The sequence below is a fragment of the Macrosteles quadrilineatus genome, unplaced genomic scaffold, assembly GCF_028750875.1.
Source record: "Macrosteles quadrilineatus isolate MER2022 unplaced genomic scaffold, UCM_ALF_1.0 Scaffold_9__3_contigs__length_116548681, whole genome shotgun sequence".
Classification (NCBI taxonomy): Eukaryota; Metazoa; Arthropoda; class Insecta; order Hemiptera; family Cicadellidae; genus Macrosteles; species Macrosteles quadrilineatus.
The window spans coordinates 104,732,026-104,754,386 of record NW_026542602.1 but is presented as its reverse complement, the minus strand read 5'-3'; the positions used below and the strand labels follow the sequence as shown (position 1 = coordinate 104,754,386).

At 34.4% G+C, this 22,361-nt stretch overlaps 1 protein-coding gene across 1 annotated transcript; it reads right to left on the bottom strand.

Moving 5' to 3' along the window:
• LOC129002668 (neuroendocrine convertase 1-like) lies at positions 1–21,871 on the bottom strand. The gene is made up of 13 exons (XM_054430648.1): positions 21,716–21,871; positions 14,708–14,812; positions 14,328–14,465; positions 13,684–13,995; positions 12,826–12,969; positions 11,548–11,713; positions 10,254–10,426; positions 4,892–5,104; positions 3,835–3,935; positions 3,013–3,234; positions 1,817–1,986; positions 829–962; positions 1–180 (listed from the first exon to the last, which is right to left on the bottom strand). The coding sequence occupies exons 1-13, from the start codon at positions 21,824–21,826 to the stop codon at positions 31–33; spliced, it is 2,139 nt and encodes a 712-aa protein (XP_054286623.1). The 5' UTR covers positions 21,827–21,871; the 3' UTR covers positions 1–30.
• Between the last annotated feature and the right edge of the window lie 490 nt (positions 21,872–22,361).

The following is a 22,361-nucleotide window of genomic DNA, read 5'->3' as shown; positions in this document are numbered from 1 at the left end:
TATTGCATGCAGTAATATTTATTTCACAAACTATACCTCGCTGGTTTTCCCATTTGGAAGACGGAAAGCTGCGTATTTCCTAGGCAGGTCTTTAAAGTGTGCTGGCTTTTCAGATGTCCCATGGAGAGTGAGTATAAAACCCTTGATGTAGCCGCTGTAGGGTCTCACGTTTTGTATTCTCTACACAAAGCAAATTACTTAAATTAGTTTTTGAGATTTATCATAATGACCCAAAGATAAACCTGTTTGTTGTGTGTAAACAATTGTCTTTCGGCGCTTGTATTTAACGTAACATAAAACGTGTTGTTTAGTGTTTGAAAGAATAATTATTTGTAAGCAAAATGTTGGCAAATAATGAAGACATTGAAACAAAGTATAAACCTGTTGTTGCATGTTAACAACATTACAAACCAAAAATTAAATTCATATTTTGATTCATTAGGTTTGTCAAATTTCATTAGGAAGATTTGTATTTGCTAATTTTTGATTTTTTGAAACAATTAAATTTAGGTTTTGATTTGTTTGTGAGACGATTCCATCTAGGTTTTGATTTGTTTGTGAGAAAATTTCTTAGGTTAGAATTTGTTACAGTCTTGTAAAAATGCATGGTAAAAGTTAACCTCTAAATACATTCAATTACCCATTATTTAACACACTTTATTAGTAATTGTAGGACAAATATAATGTATAACACAAGTGCAAAGTCTCTTTTCACTGGCCTACGGCTCGTGCATAAACATTTACATGAGAAGAGTTTGGAAAACACTAATCTTAGTAACTCGGAAATAAAAGTGTACTAGATAGCAATGGAAGGTTGGCAACACTTACTGTAGCCTTGACCTCTATCTCCCACACTCCCTTAGGGTCTTCTCCCCAGTTATGTACAGACTTGATGCTCCAGTTTTGTAGTCCATCTTTGCTACTGTCCTTTGGCCGAGGCTCCAAAAGAGTAGTCTTCGTTCCTGTTTGAAAGAAGGACAAGACAAACATTTTAATGTGTAGTTTTGCATAGATAATCTGCTTAGAAAGCGACCTCCTCCAGCATTGGTTTAGCATTGGCGCGCAGGTCGTTTTCTAAGCGGCCGAACTATAGTGTATTTATGCACTTGAAAAATTATATCGCCCGCCTCAGGTTCAAAGGACCGTTGCAATATTGCACTATAAAACATGGTCAGGTGATTGGAGTAAGAAGTTTGAACTAACGCATTACTTGCAAGTCTCTAAATACTCAGAATTTACCTGTTATATTATACAATATGTATAAGTATACTGTAAGATTAAAGTCTGTTCAAAGTTTTGGAGGTTTGAGGGGAAGCGATTCCATCCCCTTCACCTCACCTTAACTCTGAAACATTGGCCGGCAGCTGATCAGCTGATATATAGATTATGCTAAAAAAAGTGGTGAGGGAACCCAAGAAAGCTTTCCCTTAAACCACCTAAATTTTTTGAACGGACTATTGTAATTTAATATTGGATAAAACATTTAACAACTTTGAGTGGGATAAGTCTTTTTTGTAAACTGCCAGTCATGGGCATTACAAGTAAAAAAAACAAAAAAAAAACAACTACAACAACATTAATGGTAATCCAAACACCAAACTGTTGAGTGGAACCGCCAACAAACAAACTCATGGAGGGGAAAATTATTTAAGAGATAAAAGATAAAAAAAAATCTATGAGAAAGCAAAAGGTTGAGGTCAAAACTCAGGTTTCCTCTCAGTTGAGGTTTCCTCTCAGTATTGCCTTTATAAATTTGAAACCAAAAGGATTACTTTTTATTATCAGACAATGTATGTGAAGGAAGGTGTTTACCAACCTGAAGGAGAAGTGATGGTTATTGTTATGGCTCCTCTGTAGGGATACTGGACAGTAGTTGTAACCTCTAACTGCTCCAAGAACTTGACATTGTCTTCTTCTTTGTCTAGACAACCATCCACGTCAAACTCAAGATCAGCCACTTCTCCCACTGTGAAATATATGGGCGATCTGCAATTTATTCATCCACATAAAATTTAGGCCTACATCATAATGTTTTCTTATATGAACGTGGAAATACTCTTTTGTGTCATACTGGAAATATTATTTTTTCAGCATAATCAATGACGTTTTCATACTGTTTTAGATATTCCGTCCTTATGGCCGCAATTGTATCCTATTTCTTAAAAAAATAAACCATGTTTAATCAGGGACTCACATTGTATGCTCTTCTGTCAAATTAATTTTCCACTATTAGCTTCTGATACTTTGATAATTTACCTCACACATAACATGCTATAGTTTGTAAGTTTTTCTTTAAGTCTGGCTTGATTATAAAGTCTATGTATGCAACAGAAAACAATAATTGATAGTAGCACACTCCGTCATTTGTCAGTGGCTCGATTCAATAATGCAGTTTCATTCACAACTTTACACAGAAATAGGATGTCTATCATCCTCCATAGTCCAAGGAACAACTCACTAAGCTAGAACTCCTTCAACTTAGCAAACAAGTCTCGTTTGAAAAGGATTTGAAAAATCAGATTTTAATCAAGTCAAATATACAGTTGTATTAGATTCCATGTTTTGTCACCTACATACTACATACTAGGATGTGTATCTTAAGATTAAGGTGAGTGAACATGATGAGTTCTGAATTATTGAGATGACAGCTATGTTAATTACTAAGATCAGTCAGTTCTTTACTCGGTATCATGTATTAAGATCTCAATGCTGTATGCTTTGTGTTTCCTTGTTACATTCAGTGTTCCTTTGAATAAAAAAATCTATCCTTTAAAAACATACATTTTCTTAGCTTAGAGAAAAACATTTCAGTGTTTGACTTTGGTAAAAACATAAATGAACTGATACGAAACAATTCAGGCAATATTTTGAGAAGCTCCAACTTATTAAACTCTCATTTTGACTACGCTGATTTAACGATACACAATCAATCAGCCCTTTCAGACAGTGACGGACACCTGGGCAAAGAGCTAAATGTTAATCTGAATTTAAATTACCCAATACGTTACTCACTCAGGATTGAGTTTGACAACACAAGTTTTCTTCTTAGGTACGTTTGTCCAGCTCTTGGCCAGTTTGACCATGTTCTCTGCATTGAGGAGGCCGAACCCAAAGTCGTTGCTGACCCAGAAGCCTCGGCCATTCTTGTACCAAATGTCTCCATTATCTGCTACCGGTGCTACCTCGGCTCCCATCGATATTATGTGGTAGATGTCTCGAACTGTCAGCTTTGGGCTGGATAGGAAAAAAGCCTATTTAAGAAATTCTGCAGGAGAAATTTTAAAAGATTTATAAATATATAATTTGCAAAATGGCGAGAGAGTTTAAGATTTTTATTAGTATGTGAAATAATAATCATGATGATTATTTTAATTACTTCAGTATTTGTGAAAGATTACACGAGCCACAGTTTTACCAAAATCTAGTAACTTTGCTGCACCTGTCTTTTCTGAGTATAATATATTTTCTGGGAATGCGTAATTTAAACTTTACATAAACAAGCAAGCGGTTATCGGTAGTCTTGGTTTGGTTTACTCTTATAAAAAATACACTAAAGTAATCAGGCTCATAGAGTTTATTTAATATTTTAACTTCGTTCAAAACCCTAAAAAACAGTATCAGGGAGTTGATTTAAGTCAATCCTCATTAACAGCTACTTAAGAAATAACAAGTCAGGGTAGTTGAATCACTTCACTTTGAAAAAATAAAATTCTGAAAGAACACATCAATCTAGAACAAAACATGTGCAACTTTCTTTTGTTTAGGCATTTTCTAGTTGTCTCTTTCAAAAAGGGATTGTTTAAGATGTGTCGTTATTGTTAGTGCTATGCTTACTTGGCTTCCAAAACAAGAGCAATAATGCCTGAGGCGATGGGGGCCGCCGCAGATGTTCCACTAAAGGAAGTGGTGCATCCACCATTCAGGTCTATGGTGGCCTGTAACAATCACAGGTAGGTAAAGTAGATAAGTTCTGCAAAGTTTGAAAATTATGGTTAATAAGTCAATTCAAGGCCCTACCATGGTGATTGAAGTCAGAAGCAATATATTTGAAGAGAAATATTTGATCAACATCAGCTATTCAAACGTAAGTCAATATGAAAAATGTATCAAACTACTGAAGATGTTAGGCTACAATAGGAGGAGAAGTCCAGTTGCAGTATCCAAGGTGAATGGTTGAACTTTAAGATTCAAGATCTTTATTTTTCATTAAGTAATACAAGTAGACATTGTCATTACTGTTTTCTTAAGTTTAACATACAATTAGTTTTCTTTTAAAGAACAGCATGAATGCACCAAGTGAATAGGTAAAACCATGCCTTAAATAAAATCTAAACTTAAACAAATTAACAATTTACATGGAATGGTCAGTAACAAAAACGAATATCCTCTAAAAAAAAATTGTAGGAGGTAAGCACTTTCATATCTGGAATAATACATAGTACCATTGACTTTTAGTTTAGGTATAGTAGACGTGGATCGGCTGTCACTAATTGTTTTTGTTGATCAAAAGAAAGTTTTTGTTTATTTGAATGAGCTACTCCAGAGTGGGCTACAGTCAACATTATTTCCACTCTTAGTTGTTGATACTAAGATAGTGGATGTGACATAAAATGTACCACACAGCTTAGCTGATAGTTTGACTTGGTTGATGTAAAAAGTTGATCTACCGTATTCCACAGAAATCAGTCATTTACATCTGCTTACTCTGTCGGTGACTCTCCATTTTTATAAAAATCTAGCGACAAAATTATTATGGGGATGGAATATCTAGTTCTATCAATAGTGAATGCTCAAAGCACTCAAAAAGTGACTGAGGTGATACTTTTACAAACCTCTTCACGATCAAAGCAATGAATTGTTCCATCAGTTTTAAAGCATATATTGTACTTACCACTTTCTCATCATTGCTGTTGCCCCCGGAGTATGCACCGGCATAGATAGCTGTGCACCGCTCGCTGTAGTACACAGTCTTGCCATTCTGTGACACGCTGCTGATTCCGATCGTGTGTGCATTGTTGACGAGTCCATCAGCACCACAGTTATCTCCCTGGTGCTTGCCGTTCCCTCCTGCGAAAACGTAGATAGCTCCTTTGCCTTTCCTACCCTAAAAATTATCAAAGTTTTGGCTTAAGCTTCTTATGTTGCAATATATTAAGTATTATCTAGGTTACGTACCTTATACAGTCAAAACAGTTCTGAATTTAGTCACTAAAGGACGATGCGCATTTCAAAGCTTTTGGCCGGCACATGTACCTGTATATATGTAATGAACTATGTGTTAGTGTTATGTGTTTTTAATGTTTAAAAATTTTGACGAAATAGCAAGATGAATTGATAAATGTATCCACGGACCTGAAGATAGAGCTTAAAAGCTCTGAAATGCGCATCGTCCTTTAGTGACTAAATTCAGAACTGTTTTGACTGTATAAGGTACGTAACCTAGATAATACTTTGAATAACAGTTCAGGAGGCAAAATAATGATTAAAATATATTAAGGTGAAAACATTATTTGAATTGACATAATCTAATTTAAACAAATTGCTGTTTAAAGAGTGTAAGTAATCACTAATCAATTTTATGTTTCATTTGAAAAACAAATGTTGATCTAAACTATTTATAACACAACAACAAATGTAATACAACAGAACTAGAGCATACAGTTTAGACTGTCTACTTCAGTATCAACAAGTCGGAGGACACTGAGGAGAAAATATAGATGCTTATTAAATCTGTTTTTGATTTCAGAAACAAAATTTCATTGGACCTCTTAGTTTGAAGAAAATATCTTTCTTTCAAGCTAGGCTAACTTATAAGGCTTCCTAGTAAAAATTATACGAGGCGCTGATGCATGTATGAAAATACTGTAACATACGATTTTATTTTCAAGTCATACGATTACTTAAAAGTTTACTTAGTTGGAAAAACTTACATATTATAATTGGAAGTGTAAAAAAGAATTGCTCAACATAGGGTATTGTATTAAAGAAAAAAACAATTTATTATATTACATTTATTATGTTAATATTATATTTTTTGTAATCCATATATAAATTCTAAAGTACTCATGAACTTTTTAGAAAACTACAAGCCTACAAGTCACACCCGCATAAACCATATACTTAAAATGTTCGCCATGATGAGAAACCTTGCGCAATTTTATTTCGTGCCATTTAAGGTCGTAATATTATTCTAAAGGGAACTTTCTATATATCTAATGTTAAAAATATTCAGCTGTACTTTATTTGTATGTTATTCTTTCAATTTATTGCCTTCCGTTTTATTTTTATTTTTTTTTTTTTATTTCAGCTTAACTTAACCAATCAAGTCAAACGGGGTGGAGCGGGGTAACAGCTAGTTATGATAACAGCTAATTTGAAGTAAGCAGCATCAAAAAGCTGCGATACAAAATGAGAACTGCCAAAGTAGGATTGTTTACAGTAATGTTTATGTTTTTAATTTAATACAAAATTTGTGATATTATGTGAATGTTTGATAATTTACTTTTTTATATTGTTTAGGTGCAGTGGTAGAGAAGAATTGCTATGGTAGATGTTAATTAACTGAACATATTACAAAAACAGACTGGAGTCCAATCATGAGCAATCACGAGGTTAATCAGTGCTCAGCATGTTTTTGTTCGACACTGAGTAACTGCATCAAAGCCTCAACTAAAACAATCAAACATCACTCTACAAGATTAAAAAAAAATAAAGCCTTGGATTACCGTAGATCTTATAAAATTAATTCGAAAACGAGACAAGCTAAGTAAAAAGATCAAAACCCAACCGTTTAATATATTACTACTAGATAGATTCAGGGCCCTGCGCCTATCTTTAAATCAAAACATAAAAATTGTAAAGAAAAATTATTATAGGGGTAAAATTTCAGAATCTAACAGGGATCCAAAATTATGTTGGGGCATAGTTAGTGAAATATCAGGCAGGAATTGCTCTATGGACCATTTCCCACTTGAAAAAGTATTACCTGGTTCTTCGAATTATGCGAACATTAAAACTAAAATAGCAAACGATTTCAATAACTTTTTTACATCAGTAGGTTCTAAATTGGCCAACTCAATAAATTCAGCTGGGGCTCCAGTTGTAAACGACGCCGACTTCTCACTTGACACGAATTTTACATTCAACACGGTCACACACGCTGACATAGAACGTTACGTCCAGGGTCTGCGCGGAGGGTCTGCACCTGGCCATGATGGTATCTCGGCCTTTGTTCTTAAAGAAAACATCCACTCTCTATGTGCTCCTCTTCTGCACATTGTCAATCTTAGCCTGACATCTGGTATATTCCCAAACGAACTGAAATTGGCCAAGATCATTGCATTGCACAAATCTAATGATTTCACAGACATGAACAACTATCGTCCGATTTCTTTGTTAAATGTAATTGCTAAGCTTTTACAGAAAATTGCCAAAGACCAACTTGTTTTTTACCTCCACCAGTGCAATATTTTAAGTGAAAATCAGTATGGTTTCAGGAGTGACAAAAACATATCTGATGCTTTATTTGATATTAATAAATACATTAACGAGGCAACTTATGGCAACAAACGAAGTATGTTAATTTTCTTAGACTTGAAAAAAGCTTTTGACTCAGTGGACAGAAGTCGATTGTTGCGCAAACTTGAGCTTGTCGGGGTGCGCGGCACCTCGCTCGCTTGGTTCAGCAGCTACCCCTCTGATAGGCTACAAACTGTCGCACTAGGTGAAGTGTCAAGCGATGTTTTGCCAGTGGAGTATGGTGTGGTCCAGGGTTCGACCCTTGGTCCTGTTTTATTCCTCATTTATATTAATAATATTTCTAAGATTCAAACAGAATGAAAATTAACATTATTTGCTGATGATACTCTAATATTTGTAACCGGAGCATCCTGGGAGGAGGTTAAAAACAAGGCAGAATCAGACCTCTGTTTACTAAAAAAAAATGGCTTGACCAAAATGTATTGTCCCTTAATATATCTAAAACAAAATTTATGCCAATTTCATTACGCAAGATAACCGAATACAAACTTGATAACCTAACTATTCATGTCTGTGGAAATCATTTCAATAACTCTTGTTTCTGTAGCAAAATTGAAAAAGTTGATTCATACAAATATCTTGGTATTGTTTTTGATTCAAAGATGAAATGGTCGGGACATGTTGAATATCTAAAAAATAAATTACGTAAATATATTTATGCATTTAGGCAACTTAGTGATATTCTCGAAGAGCAAGAAATTAAAATAGCATACTATGCATATGTTCAATCATTGTTGTCCTTTGGAATTATTGCTTTTGGTGGTGCTTACAAAACTATCTTGCAACCTGTTTTTGTAGTGCAGAAAACAATACTTAAAGTTGCTTTAAAAAAACACTTTAGATATTCAACTGACGATCTTTTTGTAGAATCGGGAGTTTTGACAGTCAGGCAGTTATTTTTAAAATTTATTTTAGTTCACATGTACAAAAACGTTGATAATATTTTTGTAAAAATTACTCATCCCCACAATACGCGCTTTTCTCGAAATGTTGGTGTAAGTGTTCCACAAACTTTCAAATCATTTTCAAATACGAATTGCTTTCACTTAACCCAAATCATTTATCGTAATATGTGTAACAGATATCAAAATGTCAACATTCTAAATTCACCCTCTCTCTCTCTATTTAAGAAGCGTGTTGTGGGGTGGCTTGTAGGACTGAGTTCAGAGGACACCGAGGCCGGTTAGGCGGACCTGACCGTTGACCCTACACTTCACTACACAATCACTGATACACCACCTTCACTGGCTGACTAATACACCACACTCCACCTCTCCTCTTCAATCTTCACTAAATTTTTATAAATTACCTCTGTTTGCACAAAGAGTTTTTTTTACCGTCAATTTATTCCTGAACACTAAAAATTCAGTTTCAAGCAAGACAAATAAAAAAAAAGTTTAAATTATACGATTTTTTTTCTCCTATATATTTTTTACTTCCCATTTAAATTAATCTTTTCGCAACTCGAGTCTACGCACAGGCCCTGCCTATGTAGACTTTTTCCTTTCTTATAGAATGTATTTTTTTACACTTTTATTTACTTATTTCTACAGTATATATTTTTTGTTTTGTTATCTAGTTAGTAATGTTTTGCTGTATCATATTTAAGTAAAGAAAAAATACAATGTACTTATCTGTAAATAATTAATGGGAAATAAAATATTATTTCATTTCATTTCATAATACTATACTGTATATACTATACTATTTCTGTAATACTATAGCATACCGTACCGTAAATATTAAGAACCAAATTCTCTCAAACCTTATCCTCCCCCATTGCAAACGCAAAGCTAGAGTATAAAACTGCAATAAGCATTTTATACTTATACGCCAACCCCGTACGAAGAACGGGTACTCTGCTAGTAGTAATAGTCTGAAATAGCCACTCAAAACTATACTTATAAATAATATAAATAAACTATACTTATACACTCAAAACTTATAAATATTCTACCTGATTGTAGACTGTAGGAATAGTGTATATTATGTTTGGGACACACTAACAGGTGTACTGTGTACTACCATGGTGGAAGGAAATGTTGTACTGCATTGTATTAATGTGATAAAACAAATGATACAGTTAACAATAAGTTGTATATTCAGTTTGGCTTGGTTTAGTTTGCTTATCTGACAAATGTCACAATTTCTTATTATTATTTAATTATATTATTATTTATTTATTATTATTTATTATTATTATTTATTATTATTTTATTATTATTATTATTTATTATTATTATTATTTATTTATTTATTATACTATTATATTATTTAATGTCTGTTTCTTATAGTTTAATGCGTTGAAATTGTACTGACCTTTCCTATTGCAATGTATATATTGTTTAACGGAATAAAGAATTGTCTATTGTCTATTGTCAAACATCTGTAATTTGAATATGGATTTTGGTACATCGCTTTACATAGGATCGCTTTTTTTTGTACATAGGATAATACGTTTTGTGATGTTGGTAGTCCTGCTGTTATTTGGTAAATGTTGATGTGTATGTGAAGACTATCTGCGGTGTCTGCTGGTGTCTCAAATATAATATGTTTAACTCATAATGTGTTTAAATCTTTTACCACAGATCAAGCAACAAAACTTTAAGTAGGGGCTCTTTTCAACTGTGTTCATGTTTATTCTAAAACAGCGCCTACACCTTATTTCTAGTTCTATTCACAGTCAAAAAAGGTAGTAGAAATTCAAGCTTTACCTCTGAGGCTCCCTTGTCAAAAGCCTGATCTGTCATACGGCCGACCTGCTCCATGGTCTGTCCGTCGTCTGCTGGTCCCCAAGAGTTGGAGTAGATGTCAAACTCTTTCAACATGTGTATCAGACCTCGAGCTTCCACGTAGTCTACAGACCGATGACCCAGTACCTTTACTCCTGCAAAAAAACAACCTTGCTGTAAAAGATAGAAGTTTTAATTTCTAGGAAACGTTTTGTTGAAATAACACTTGAGACAGACTTAAGGGAGAAATTTAAATTTCATGGTAATAAGGAAAGAAGAGAAAAAGAAGAAGCAGTGTGTGGTTTAAGTTGCTTTGTTTCATTGTATGTGAGTGACTTGGAATAATCTTAACAAGGTTGATAAAGTATGCCACCTGTTAACTTCTAAGGTAAATCAAGGAAACCTCAACTTTGATTTATTTTAAACCTTGCAAACACAAGGAAATCTTATACTGTAGTATACTGTATGTCGAAAAGTGAATTTCATTCCAATAACATTCACAGTCAGTTTTAGTGAGAGGTACATGGTTAATTAGAAACATTTTAACACAAATTATGATCTTCTCTTACTGGTAAGGCGCTTGGTCTATTAGCAGAAACAAGTAAAAACAGCTTAAAACTACAAACAACTTGTTGCTGCGTAGCTGAGTGGTTTATCGGTGTTCGTCTGACAATCAAGAGGTCACCAGCGATCCTGAGCAATCTCAGCAGTAGTGTTTTGATGGTTCAAAACCAGACGCAACTGTCCTCACTCATTGGCTTATACGTAATCGAACAGAGATAAAATCTACTCAACCACACTATACTACCTCTACTATACTGTATACTATCTCTATATCTCTCTACCTATGATGTTCATCCTTCAATCTTCTTTGCCTTACAAATATACACTCATCTATCAGAGTCATTTGATCGGCCACTACGGTCGGTCCGATACCGTCCCTACCTAACAGTGTGTTAGTCGCTCGAGTGTGTAAAACCTGCTGTGTTTCCATAGTGGCATTGCCATTAGAAATGTTGTAGGGACGGTATCGAACCGACTGAGGCCAATCAGTACATGTTTTTTTTTAACCAATGTCGTTGGGCCGACATCGTGCCGATATCATTTCGGTGTGGTGTCGGCTAGTGTGAAAACCCAATGTTAACAATTAACACTTTTTTTTTATTAAAGTTTTAGTCACAAATAATCATCTAGCTTATAAAGTAAATGAGGATATTCTGAAATACTAGACAAAGATAAAACATCAATGATCAATGGTCATTTGGTATGAAGTTACCTGCAACTTTAGCGTCGTAAGCGACTCCTACACCACACTTGTTGTTATTGGCTACCATCGCAATCTCGCCTGCACACTTTGTCCCGTGGGAGTTGGGATGACCATTGGACGGGTCCGGATTGGAGCCAGCTCTGTTGTTGGTCATGTCGTAACTCAGGTTAGCCAACTGTCAACACCGAATAATATTAAGTAGGATGGGTGACTACCCAAGTGAATATTAGTTATCCTTAGTGAATATTATCAAACAATAGCTATTTACATTACAAGTGTAGTAAGAGCATTTTTACATCACGCAGGTGAATGTTGTGCAACGAGCGGAAGCGAGTTGCATAGTTATTCACCTAAGAGATTTTACAAGATTTACAAGATTTTACCTGACCCGACAATATACATGGGTTTACGTACAATATTTTGCATTATCCATTTCACTCATCGTCTAACAGTAACGTTCTTTTACAAACAAAGCTAGGTTAGGAAAATACTTTAAAGCATAACAATAACATTCAAGCGCACAGCTGATTTCTAGCGTTGAACGTCGAGCATAGAGGTATATTTTTTTAAGTTAAGCACTCAATGTTATTTAAATGGGTTTCATTACATCACCGAGTGAGTTTTTTCAACTTTACATCACTCGAGAAGTAAGGAAGTTGTATACATCACGCTTGGGATAGGGAAGTTTAACATGGCGGGTTAGGTAAAAGTTAAAATATTAAAATTTATATTAGTTTTTAAACCCTGTTGTAATGTGTTGGTCATACTTCTGTTTTAGTTCTCCTCCATTAAATTAAGCTTTCATAAATTTCACTCCATGAGTTTTCTTCTTTTGTTCTCTTCATGTTGTCCGTAATCTATTGAGGGCCTCTTTCTCAGGTGTTACTCTTCATTTGTTCAAATTATGATTGTACTTTCTGTGCCGTTTTTCTGTTGCGTAAACTTTTCAACTGCGCAAAATTTTAAGGACAACTTATGGTAAAGCATCTTTTGCGTTGCAATAAATTTCATAGACCGAAACGAAAATAAATAATCTAATTTTGACAACTGCACACTATTGAGAGCAAATCATTCAAATAATTGCTTTAAATAATAATTGTCTCAAGGGAAAGCGTGCATTCTAAATACAAATTATTGTGAGAAAAATTTAGTAAATACAATTTCTTATAGAAAGTTTTTTTTAAATTAATTAATACATTGATTGTGCATGAATGGTTCAGTATTATGTGAATATTCCTCTTAACTAATTTGTCAGACAGTGTATGAGGAGTTAGTTTCTAAACTTACGAAGTTACTTTGTAGATCAGGATGGCCATGCTGTACTCCGTCGTCTACCACAGCCACTTTGACAGACTTGCCTGTGATGCCCATGCGGTACACTGGCACCAGGTTTAGGTCCATCACGGGAACATCCTTAGTACGGTAGTCTTGCTGTAAACAATCAAATTTGAATTTTTGTATTGTGTTGACCTTTGACTGTCTAGGGAAGTACATATTCCATTCCCATACAAAAGCTGTAGCCAGTTTTACACATTGAGTTGAGCCACTTACTGTTTACACTACTTACTTCATGTATTCACTACCTACTGTACTCGTATCAGAATCAGTATTTGACAACTTTAGTAAATGCAAAATTAGTCAAAACCCTATCGGACTTCCATTTGTTATACTTTATACTTTCTTATGAAATGGCGACCATACTATGTAGGTATTTTAAGCCAAGTATGAATGGAGATGAGTGTAGGATGAGTGGCGCGATCTTGTAGTCTTGTTAGTGACTAAGGCCGACATTCCTTAGACACAGCTGTTAATTAATAGCCCAAACAGCTAATGGCAACTAAGGGACCTAGAGTTTATAGTGGAATCCGAACCACATTTTTCCTTGGTATATACGAATTGGTCTAATTATCAGGATAGTACTGCGGATAGTAGTTAGTACTCACTAGTGCGGACGTTAATCCACACCAGGGAGTATCCCATCCACAGCGCATGCCTATAAATATCCACAATCCGTGACCTCCAAGTAGCTGGATTACAGGACGACGCCACCCGTCCCAGTCAGGTTTATACCTGTCATCCTTTTTTTTAAGAAAATAAACTTAGATTCCTCCGCGAAAGCAAAATAACTACGAACTATATGCGTACCGCATACCACTGCTTGGTCCAGAGGGGATCGTTGAACTCATCGGCGTAGGCGCTGGGCTTGCTACTGTGACAACCGATGTGTTCAGTGGCTCCTTGGTAGGTTTTGAGGTTTGTAGCATCCACTGGTGTTGTGTCAAATGAACCCAACTTTGAACTGCCACTTGGACTTGAGCCATAGCCGCCGTATGTTCCATAAGATCCATAGCTCGAGCCGTAAGATCCCGGCTTAAATGACGAAGATGACAGTGAGCCTGGCTTAAATGACGATGATGCGAGTAAGCCTGGCTTAAATGATGTGGAGGAAAAGGAGCCCTGAAAAATATATTTTTAGATTTAGTCAGAAAAAATCAATATCAAATTAGTTTCTATAACATACATTAAAATGTATGACTAATGAAAGTAATACATTTACAATTAATCAGTGGTGAGCCAAAACGGAACCTTTCTGGATTATTCCTTGTCAATTTTAAATGTACATACAGTACAGTAAACTAGTTCCGGTAATTAAGTATAACATACAATAAATAAAATATGGTACGGTAAGTAGTGTACAAAAAATGTATTATTTCAAAATAATTAGGCCTAAATAAAAATAAGCTATAAAAAGTGCATGATGAAAAGACATGTAGTAGTAATTTCTTTACCGGTTTCTTAAACGCAGAAAAGAGGGACATCAGGGCGTCGTATTCTCCACGGGCAGCTTTTGTCGTAGGGGGCTCGGGGTCAGGTACAACGCCTCTCTTGGTTCGCTTCACTATGGACTGCTGCTCTGCCCATTTCACCTGTACAAGAAAATCAGTGTCAGTACCTTCAACAATGAATGGGAAAAAATAATAAAGTGTTCGAAAGAAGTAAAATTACATATACACTAAAAACACACACACACACAATAAAACCTAGTTAAAAAAAAAGACACATCAGTGAATAATGAATCCTCTTTTTTAAGAATAACATTAAAACTAAGTAGCATGTCAATTTTTGATATCTTTTTAAATAACGTTAAATTAACCACTGCACACCTGACCTCTTCTAAATCTGTCAAGCTGCGAGTGAGATGGTGACTTCCCCTCTTGGAGACCTCAGGATGGTCATCTCTTGTAAACACGTAATGGTCTTCAAACGCATCAGCCTAAGAAACGAACAGAGATGTTAGAAACATAAGATTAATATTGAGCTTGCTTTGCTCAACACACTATTAGTAGGTATGTTTTAGAAGTAGCATAGATAAAACATTACTCCCTTGTGTTGGTCAGTCAATGCTAGTAGTCTTTGGTCTTAGTAATGGAATAAACCTAGAACCAAAATGAAAAACACCTTAAATCTGATGGAAAATCGTTACTGTAGTGTGTCATTAAATTATCTACAACTTTTGTTCATAAAATTCTTTTCTGTCTCAAATGACTTAGTAAACTCAGTTTAAAGTCTAAAACTGTGAACATTGGCTTCTTCCTTATGTTTGCACCTCAAAACAAGGCAGTTCCCATTCCATTATTAAAATTTCTATTTAATTAAAAAGCTGTATATTTTACATTATAAAATAGTTAGAACAATATAAGATATTTTACGCCAAAACATTGCGATGAAAGCGTAAATATCTCCTACGATCGCGGAGGACATTATCATCGTTTGCCGCAATAGTGAAATCTTTTGGACATCTCCCGCAGGCCGCGAACGCGCTGAATGCGTGAGCATCTTCCGGGAATATAGCAAAACTATATATGGACATCTACCGAGGTCACGGAGACATCATCACGATTCCAGGCTTCGCAGAACCATCATGAACAACGAACATCTCCTACGACCGCGGAGACATCATCATTGCCATTCGTGATGCAACGAAACAGCTAATTGTTAGAACAAATCCCGCCCCGAGAAAATCTGAAATTGAATGTATTCCCGTCTTGAAGATCAAAAACACATTTTCCTTCAAAATTTTCCGAAGTTTCGGCACATGTTCATCCCTATCTATGACATGTAACTTACTATAATGTCTTTAATCCAGCCTTACTCCATCGAACCTAACCTAATACATAGGTACTCAAGATACTGTTTGTTTTGACAGGAACAAAAATCTCAACAAAACAACTGATCAGCTGTAATATCTCTGTAATCACTTTTGGTCAAAATATGTTGGGAATCGGCTGCTTGGTACGAGTTGAGGTTATATTTTCTTCGATGAATTCGAAGCCTTGAAATTGTCATTTTATTTGCTATTCCGTCTCTCTGTTGGACCATAAGCTTTAAAATGACATTTAAATCGTAAAAATCGGTTAAAGGACGGGATATAAAGGAGTGTTAATGAGAAAACCCCATTAATGTATTAAGTAGAAGTCGTCAGTTACATTAAAAGCACAAAAGTTTGCTGACAAGTTAATGTAATATAACCATTTAAATTATATCACCTATAAACTAACAATGGTGATAAGTTAAATGTGGACATTAAATTTGGTGATGTACGTTGTACGTAAAGTGTATCATGACTTGTTTCTGCGACTCAATTCATCATTGGCTCCCTTACCTAACAACGATTGATAGACCTTGCATTGCAGGGTGCCTTCCAAATTAACGCTCAACTTTTCAATTTAGCTTTGCTTTTCAATTGGTTGTCTGTGCAAGTAATACTGTTTTAGCTATGTAAATTGTGTGTTTTTTAAAACAAGCCATAAAGAATAGTTAATTATACCCATTTTACCACATGTGTTTTTGTTAATTATTAATTATTATTAAAACATTTTTATTAGCTCGCTTTCTTGTCCGGTACAAATTTTGCAATCAATTTTAGACTAACTTCCCGATGAGCTAGAGACTTGAAACTTGAAACATAGCTCACAAATGGAAGACAATGCAATATTATATCATTTAGTTTTCATATTTCCCCTGGGCTACGCCCCATGGGCTTGTTTTCATTAATTAGCTTTCTTGCAAATTTTGATACTTCGCGGTGAGCTAGAGACTTGACATTTGAAACATAGCTCACAAATGGATGACAATGCAATATTATATAATTTAATTTTCATATTTCCCTTGGGCTACGCCCCATGGGCTTCCAAATTTGCTATGTTTACATTTTGAAAGAATGTAAATATATGAATTAATTTAAGTCAGCTGTAAATACTTAAATTTGACAGTTCGAAGAGCAGAGGTTAAGAGGTACAGGTTATGCTCCCAAGAGTTTCTTTATACAAACAAACATTTCAAAATAAAGATAAACATTCTGATTGCAGATATAAAGGTGTTAGTTAATAATGTCAATTGTTATTTATTTATTCTTCTATAAAGTAAACAGTAAATTAAATCGATTGATACATATATTTATAGTTAGTAGGTAGGCCATTCATTCAATCTAATAAATAATTATATGAAAAGAAACTCAAATAAACCTTAGATTTCCTACATGCCTCTGTCTTAATCTGATTTACATGCTTGAAATAGATTTAACATCCACACACATTATAAACTAAATAAAAAGTATAAAATAATTTATAAATAAAAAACTTGTTTAAACAAAACGTTTTTAAACGCACTAAAAAGTATAAAATAATTTATAAATATGTGGAGGGTATAAATAGTTGTAAGATTTCAAACTAAAAACGTGGGGTGCATGCAATTGATAATAATACGTTAGTTCAATAGGTGAAGGTAATTGTAAATTATCAATTGCATGCACCCCACGTTTTTCGTTTTAAATCTTACAAGTATTTATACTCTCCACATATTTATAAATTATTTTATACTTTTTAGTGCGTTTAAAAACGTTTTGTTTTAAAAAAGTTTTTTATTTATAAATTATTATTTTACTTATCCACTACAAATGTTTAATAAAATCACACTTGTATAATTATTTCCTTATCTACATGAATTAGGCTTACCAACGACTCATTATTTAACTAAATCGGTCCAGTTTAAGTCTAGAATTAGTTGTAAAAGATTTAAAAAAATATATCTAACTCAGCATTTTTTCACCACTATAAATTCGGAGGTTGCTTAGCTTTTTTGCAAATTACTTTTGAAATAGCGAGGAAATCGACCAAAGTAGAAAGGTGATCTTCTGAAAGAAAATAAAGTTTCCTACACTTTTTTATCATGCTTTTATTAAAAATACTTAAAAATAAACGGTATCAGCATTCTGACACATACTTTCAACCATAAGTTTGTCAACAATCTTTATCATGTGTGAGAGTAAATATACAAAAATGGGATTTGTACAATTTTGTTCAGAATTTAAAGACTATAACATACAAAATTTTTAACAAAATTGTTCGGGCTATTTTTGGGAATATCCGATTTTACCGTTATTTTATGGGGGTTTTATGGGAAAATAACATAATTTACAATAACTTTTGAACCAAAATCTTTACAAAAATGGGATTTGTACCATTTTGTTCAGAATATAAAGGACGATAACATTCTAAAATTTTATCAAAATCGTTCGGGCCATTTTAGGGAAAATCTTATTTTTCCGTTATTTTATGGGGTTATATGGGAAACTCCCCATTAAAAATCAAAATTTCCAAAAAATAAAAAAAAAACTATCACAATTGTAAGGACCTTAACATACTATGTAAAATCAAAACCGGATTTTTTTCTAAAATCCTATTTTTCGTTATTTTATGGGGGTTTTATGGGAAAATAACATAATTTACAATAACTTTTGAACCGTAATTTTAACAGAAATGGGATTTTTACCATTTTGTTCAGAATTTAAAGGGCTACAACATACTAAATTTTTATCAAAATCGTTCGGGCCATTTTTGAGAAAATCCGATTTTTCCGGGTTTTTATGGGAAAATCCGCATTAAAAATCAAAATAAAAAAAAAAATAAAAAAAAGCCTGGAGATACCATGTATTAGAACCTACCTAATGTAATCAAAATCGGACTACAGGTGTAGTTCCTAGCTCTGTACACATCCAGACACACAGACACAGACATCACTTCGAAAACCACCTCAAAACTCAAACTCGAAAATTTTGACGAAAACAATACTTTCTCCACATACTATGGTGTAGGGGGAGAAAGTAAAAAGCAGCCAAAAGTTGCCTAAAAATGAGGAAAATGTGTTGTTTTCAATGTTTTTAAGGAAGCGTGTTTTTTCACATTAAATCATAAAAAAAAACTTTTATAATTGTTTGCAGATCTACACGAATTAAGCTTCCCAACGACCCATTTATCCTATTCCTACGTACTCTTATATGAGCAATGTTTGCTTAATAAATACTTGTATACTCGTATAACTATATATAAGTAGGTGACTTATCTACGTAAAAAAGGAGCCGTAGGTGAAAACAATAACATAAGAGGTTTGTTTTATCATCCCCATTATCTTATCTAAACATATGTTCATGCACTTAGAGTATGACTAAACATTGTTTTCTATAAAAAGTGTTTTTCTAACACTATCAGCTTGCAGCGTTGTCGGAGGTAAAACTGTCTGGATCAAATAAAAACCTTAGTTATTAAAATTTAATAGCCTTTGTCTCGGAAGTGGCTAGGTCCCGCTTTTCAGCAGCGGCGGTGGCGCAGCGTCCAAGAAAACAAGAAAATACCAGCAAACTGACACCTACTTTCTCCCGTGAGCTCGCCAACAACACTTATCACGGGCAAGCGGTGGGAGCAACTATGATATGTATGGCAAAATCACAAAAGTTGCAATACATTTTGATCAGAAATTTTTACAGCGAGGTTGTAAAAGGACCATAGCAGACTAAATTTGAATCAAAATTGTTCGGGCCGTTTTTTAAGAACAGTTTTCCGTTTTTTATGGGCTTTTATGAAAAAATAACAGTTAAAATAAAAATTTGAAAAAAATAAAAAATATCATGGATTAGTACATACTAAAATTCATCAAAATCGTGGTCGTCTGTATAATGTATATCTGTACACATCCACACAAACATACGGACACATACATACATCACTTCGAAAACCACTTTTTTGGGTTCAGAGGAACCCATAACTGATAAATCCACACAAAACTCAAACTCGAAAAGGTTGACTAAATCAACAATTTTCCATTTATTTTACTATGTAGGCCTATAGGGATGCAATCAATAAAACACGTGTTAGATATTTATTTCAACCAAATATGTACCATATGAATCTTAGCCTCACGAATATGGCCAATGATGAACATTTGAACAGAATATCACCATTGACTGACTATTGGATACTAGGCTATATATGATAGAATATAATATAAACTGTTCTAAATATTCGTGGCCTATATTGGATTCAATTGATTCAACCATAACGTACGTCGATTTTATTATTTAGTAACGAGCGTTTTCAATAATTTCTTCAACGTTGGATCAATAAGTTGAAAGTCGGCAAAGCTACTCAGAAGTCACGTCCGGGTTATTAAACATTACTTCAATTAAAAACAGGATTGGTGGTTGTTGAATGTTAAATAATTTTAAATTCAAACAAGTTTAAAGGTTTTTTAATTTTACATGTTGAATCTAACTGCAAGTAACTGATTATTAATTTCACCTCGGCACCAAACGTATGTATATTTCTGAAACCATTAAATTGTATTGACAATCAACGATAATATTGATCTTGGTTCTTAGGATACATTGTTGATATTGTTTATTTTGAAGAGCAGCAGTGATTTGTGTTTTCCTTGTCTAACTAGTAACTAGTTGCGTTAAAGCTGCGTTTTCGGAACCAACTGAACACGGAAGGGTCAATTACACGTGTTTTCCTAACGGCCGAATTGTGGAAGGAAAACTCAGTGCTCGCTCGATATTTACCATTTCACAGCTTCATTGAATACTTTTTGCCCCATACCCCGTCAAAATTTGTTTATGTATGGTACATATAAATAATTATTGAAGATGGGTTAAAATGAAAATTGCATTTCACAATGAATTTCAAATTTCAAACACTGGTCACATTAGGTATTAAGTAACATTAGGAATATTTTAAAATCTTACAAAGATTTTCTTAGCCTCACTGTAGTACATGATCCCGTCATGCACTACAAAGAACGATAACTTTTTAACATTAATTTTGAACTTTTTAACATTAACTTATTGAAACTAAGCACTGCACAATGTTACCAGTTACGAAAACATTATCATCTAAAGTTTAGCGTTTAGCTGTCTAACTGTTGAGTTGACTTAACGATTTTCCCTTATAGTACTAATAAAAGTAAAACTCTTAGCTTACACAACTAAAAGAAAAGTGGAGTTGGCTAATATATGCTATAGCATAATATAATGCTCTAGTTAAACATAGGCTAGATTCACTCAAACATGCAGTATTTAGAACAATTACATTAAGTGGGTATCAAGAAAGTAAGGAGAGGTTAATCGCTACCAAACTGGGAGAGGAATTAGTGCGTCTTCATTTAGCCACATCTCTGGTGGATTGGATTCCAAATATAGAAGTTTCTATTTAAAACTATATTCTGGGGTTGTTGTTTGGATAAAGACGTCTTGCTAATACAAAAAATTGCAATGTATATGTGACTTTTTCATCTTGGGAGGAAGATAGACGTGCACTAGTTCATAAGGTAACGTGTAAAATATGTGCCAATATTTCAGACATAAAGGCACTTTCAATGATATATTCACCCAGCGACTACCTTTTTTAGATCCTCCAACCAATGTAACGACAGCTTAAGTACCCAATGTATTATTGTATTTAAGGTTCTAGAACTTTAAAAACAATTAAATTTGTATTATATTGCGATAGTTCACAAGTTCTCTCACTTCGGTCGTGGTAACGCCTGTCGCCAAGTCCACTAGAATGCTCTTATCCGAATGTCAGTGGAAGGGCTGCGGCTGGAAGTTCGCACGGACAGACGAGCTCACTCGCCTTTCACACGAAAGATAGATTGTTTGTGTAGTCGAGTGGTTATGCTGTATTATTTCTCGCCTTCAAATCTGGAGGTTGCTGGTTAAGCTCCAAGAGATTGTAACTGGGTCCAGATGCAATTTGTCTTTGGGCTATGAATTAATGGTGCTATCTAATGAAAGGTTGACGCAAGAAGAATATCAATCTAACATAACAGTGAGGTAGATACATACCTTGCCACCGTACGTGTAGCCTAGGTCTCGCGCCACTCTCTGTGCCACCTGCTCTCCACCATCGACCTCGGCGATCCACATGTTGGTGAACTCTGTGGCCGAGGTAGACATCAGATACACACAGACCAGCACTCCTACTCCTAGCCAGGGGATCTCCATGCTGCGCAACAAAGTTATGTATTCAATCATGGAATCACCTTGCTACAGTCCCACTAATCCAACTCATTTGGTCCGGACCGTGTTTGGATTACACAAAGAATTTCGGATCAGCCAGAAATGCAATACAATCTAATAATATGATGGTACTTTTATTTTTTTATGGTTGTACCTTGCCATTTATTATTTCCGCGATCACGATAATATCGTGGAGGAAGGATAACGCGGAGATATCCTTCATCTACCGCGATTGCGTTCTTGTTAATTCAAGACTGCTTTAAAGACAACCAACAGAAAGTCGTTAATGCATGGACGCTAGACCCTAGGTTTTTTGGAATTTCTCAAAAATCTCCAGTTCTAAACAATATGTATGTACCATCACAGAAAACATACTACTATAACCTTATAGTAGTTATGGTAGTTAGGTTATGGTAGTATGTTTTCTGTGGTACCATTCATGGGCTTTTCCCAGGCCATAACTTTCACGTAC

Excerpts from the sequence above, each read along its gene's own strand:
- LOC129002668 (XM_054430648.1), bottom strand. The coding sequence starts at position 21,826 with ATGTCTACCTCGGCCACAGAGTTCACCAACATGTGGATCGCCGAGGTC. Across the intron at positions 3,235-3,834 it reads GCTCTTGTTTTGGAAGCCAA|CCCAAAGCTGACAGTTCGAG; the intron begins GTAAGCATAGCA and ends TTTCCTATCCAG. Across the intron at positions 963-1,816 it reads AACCATCACTTCTCCTTCAG|GAACGAAGACTACTCTTTTG; the intron begins GTTGGTAAACAC and ends TCTTTCAAACAG.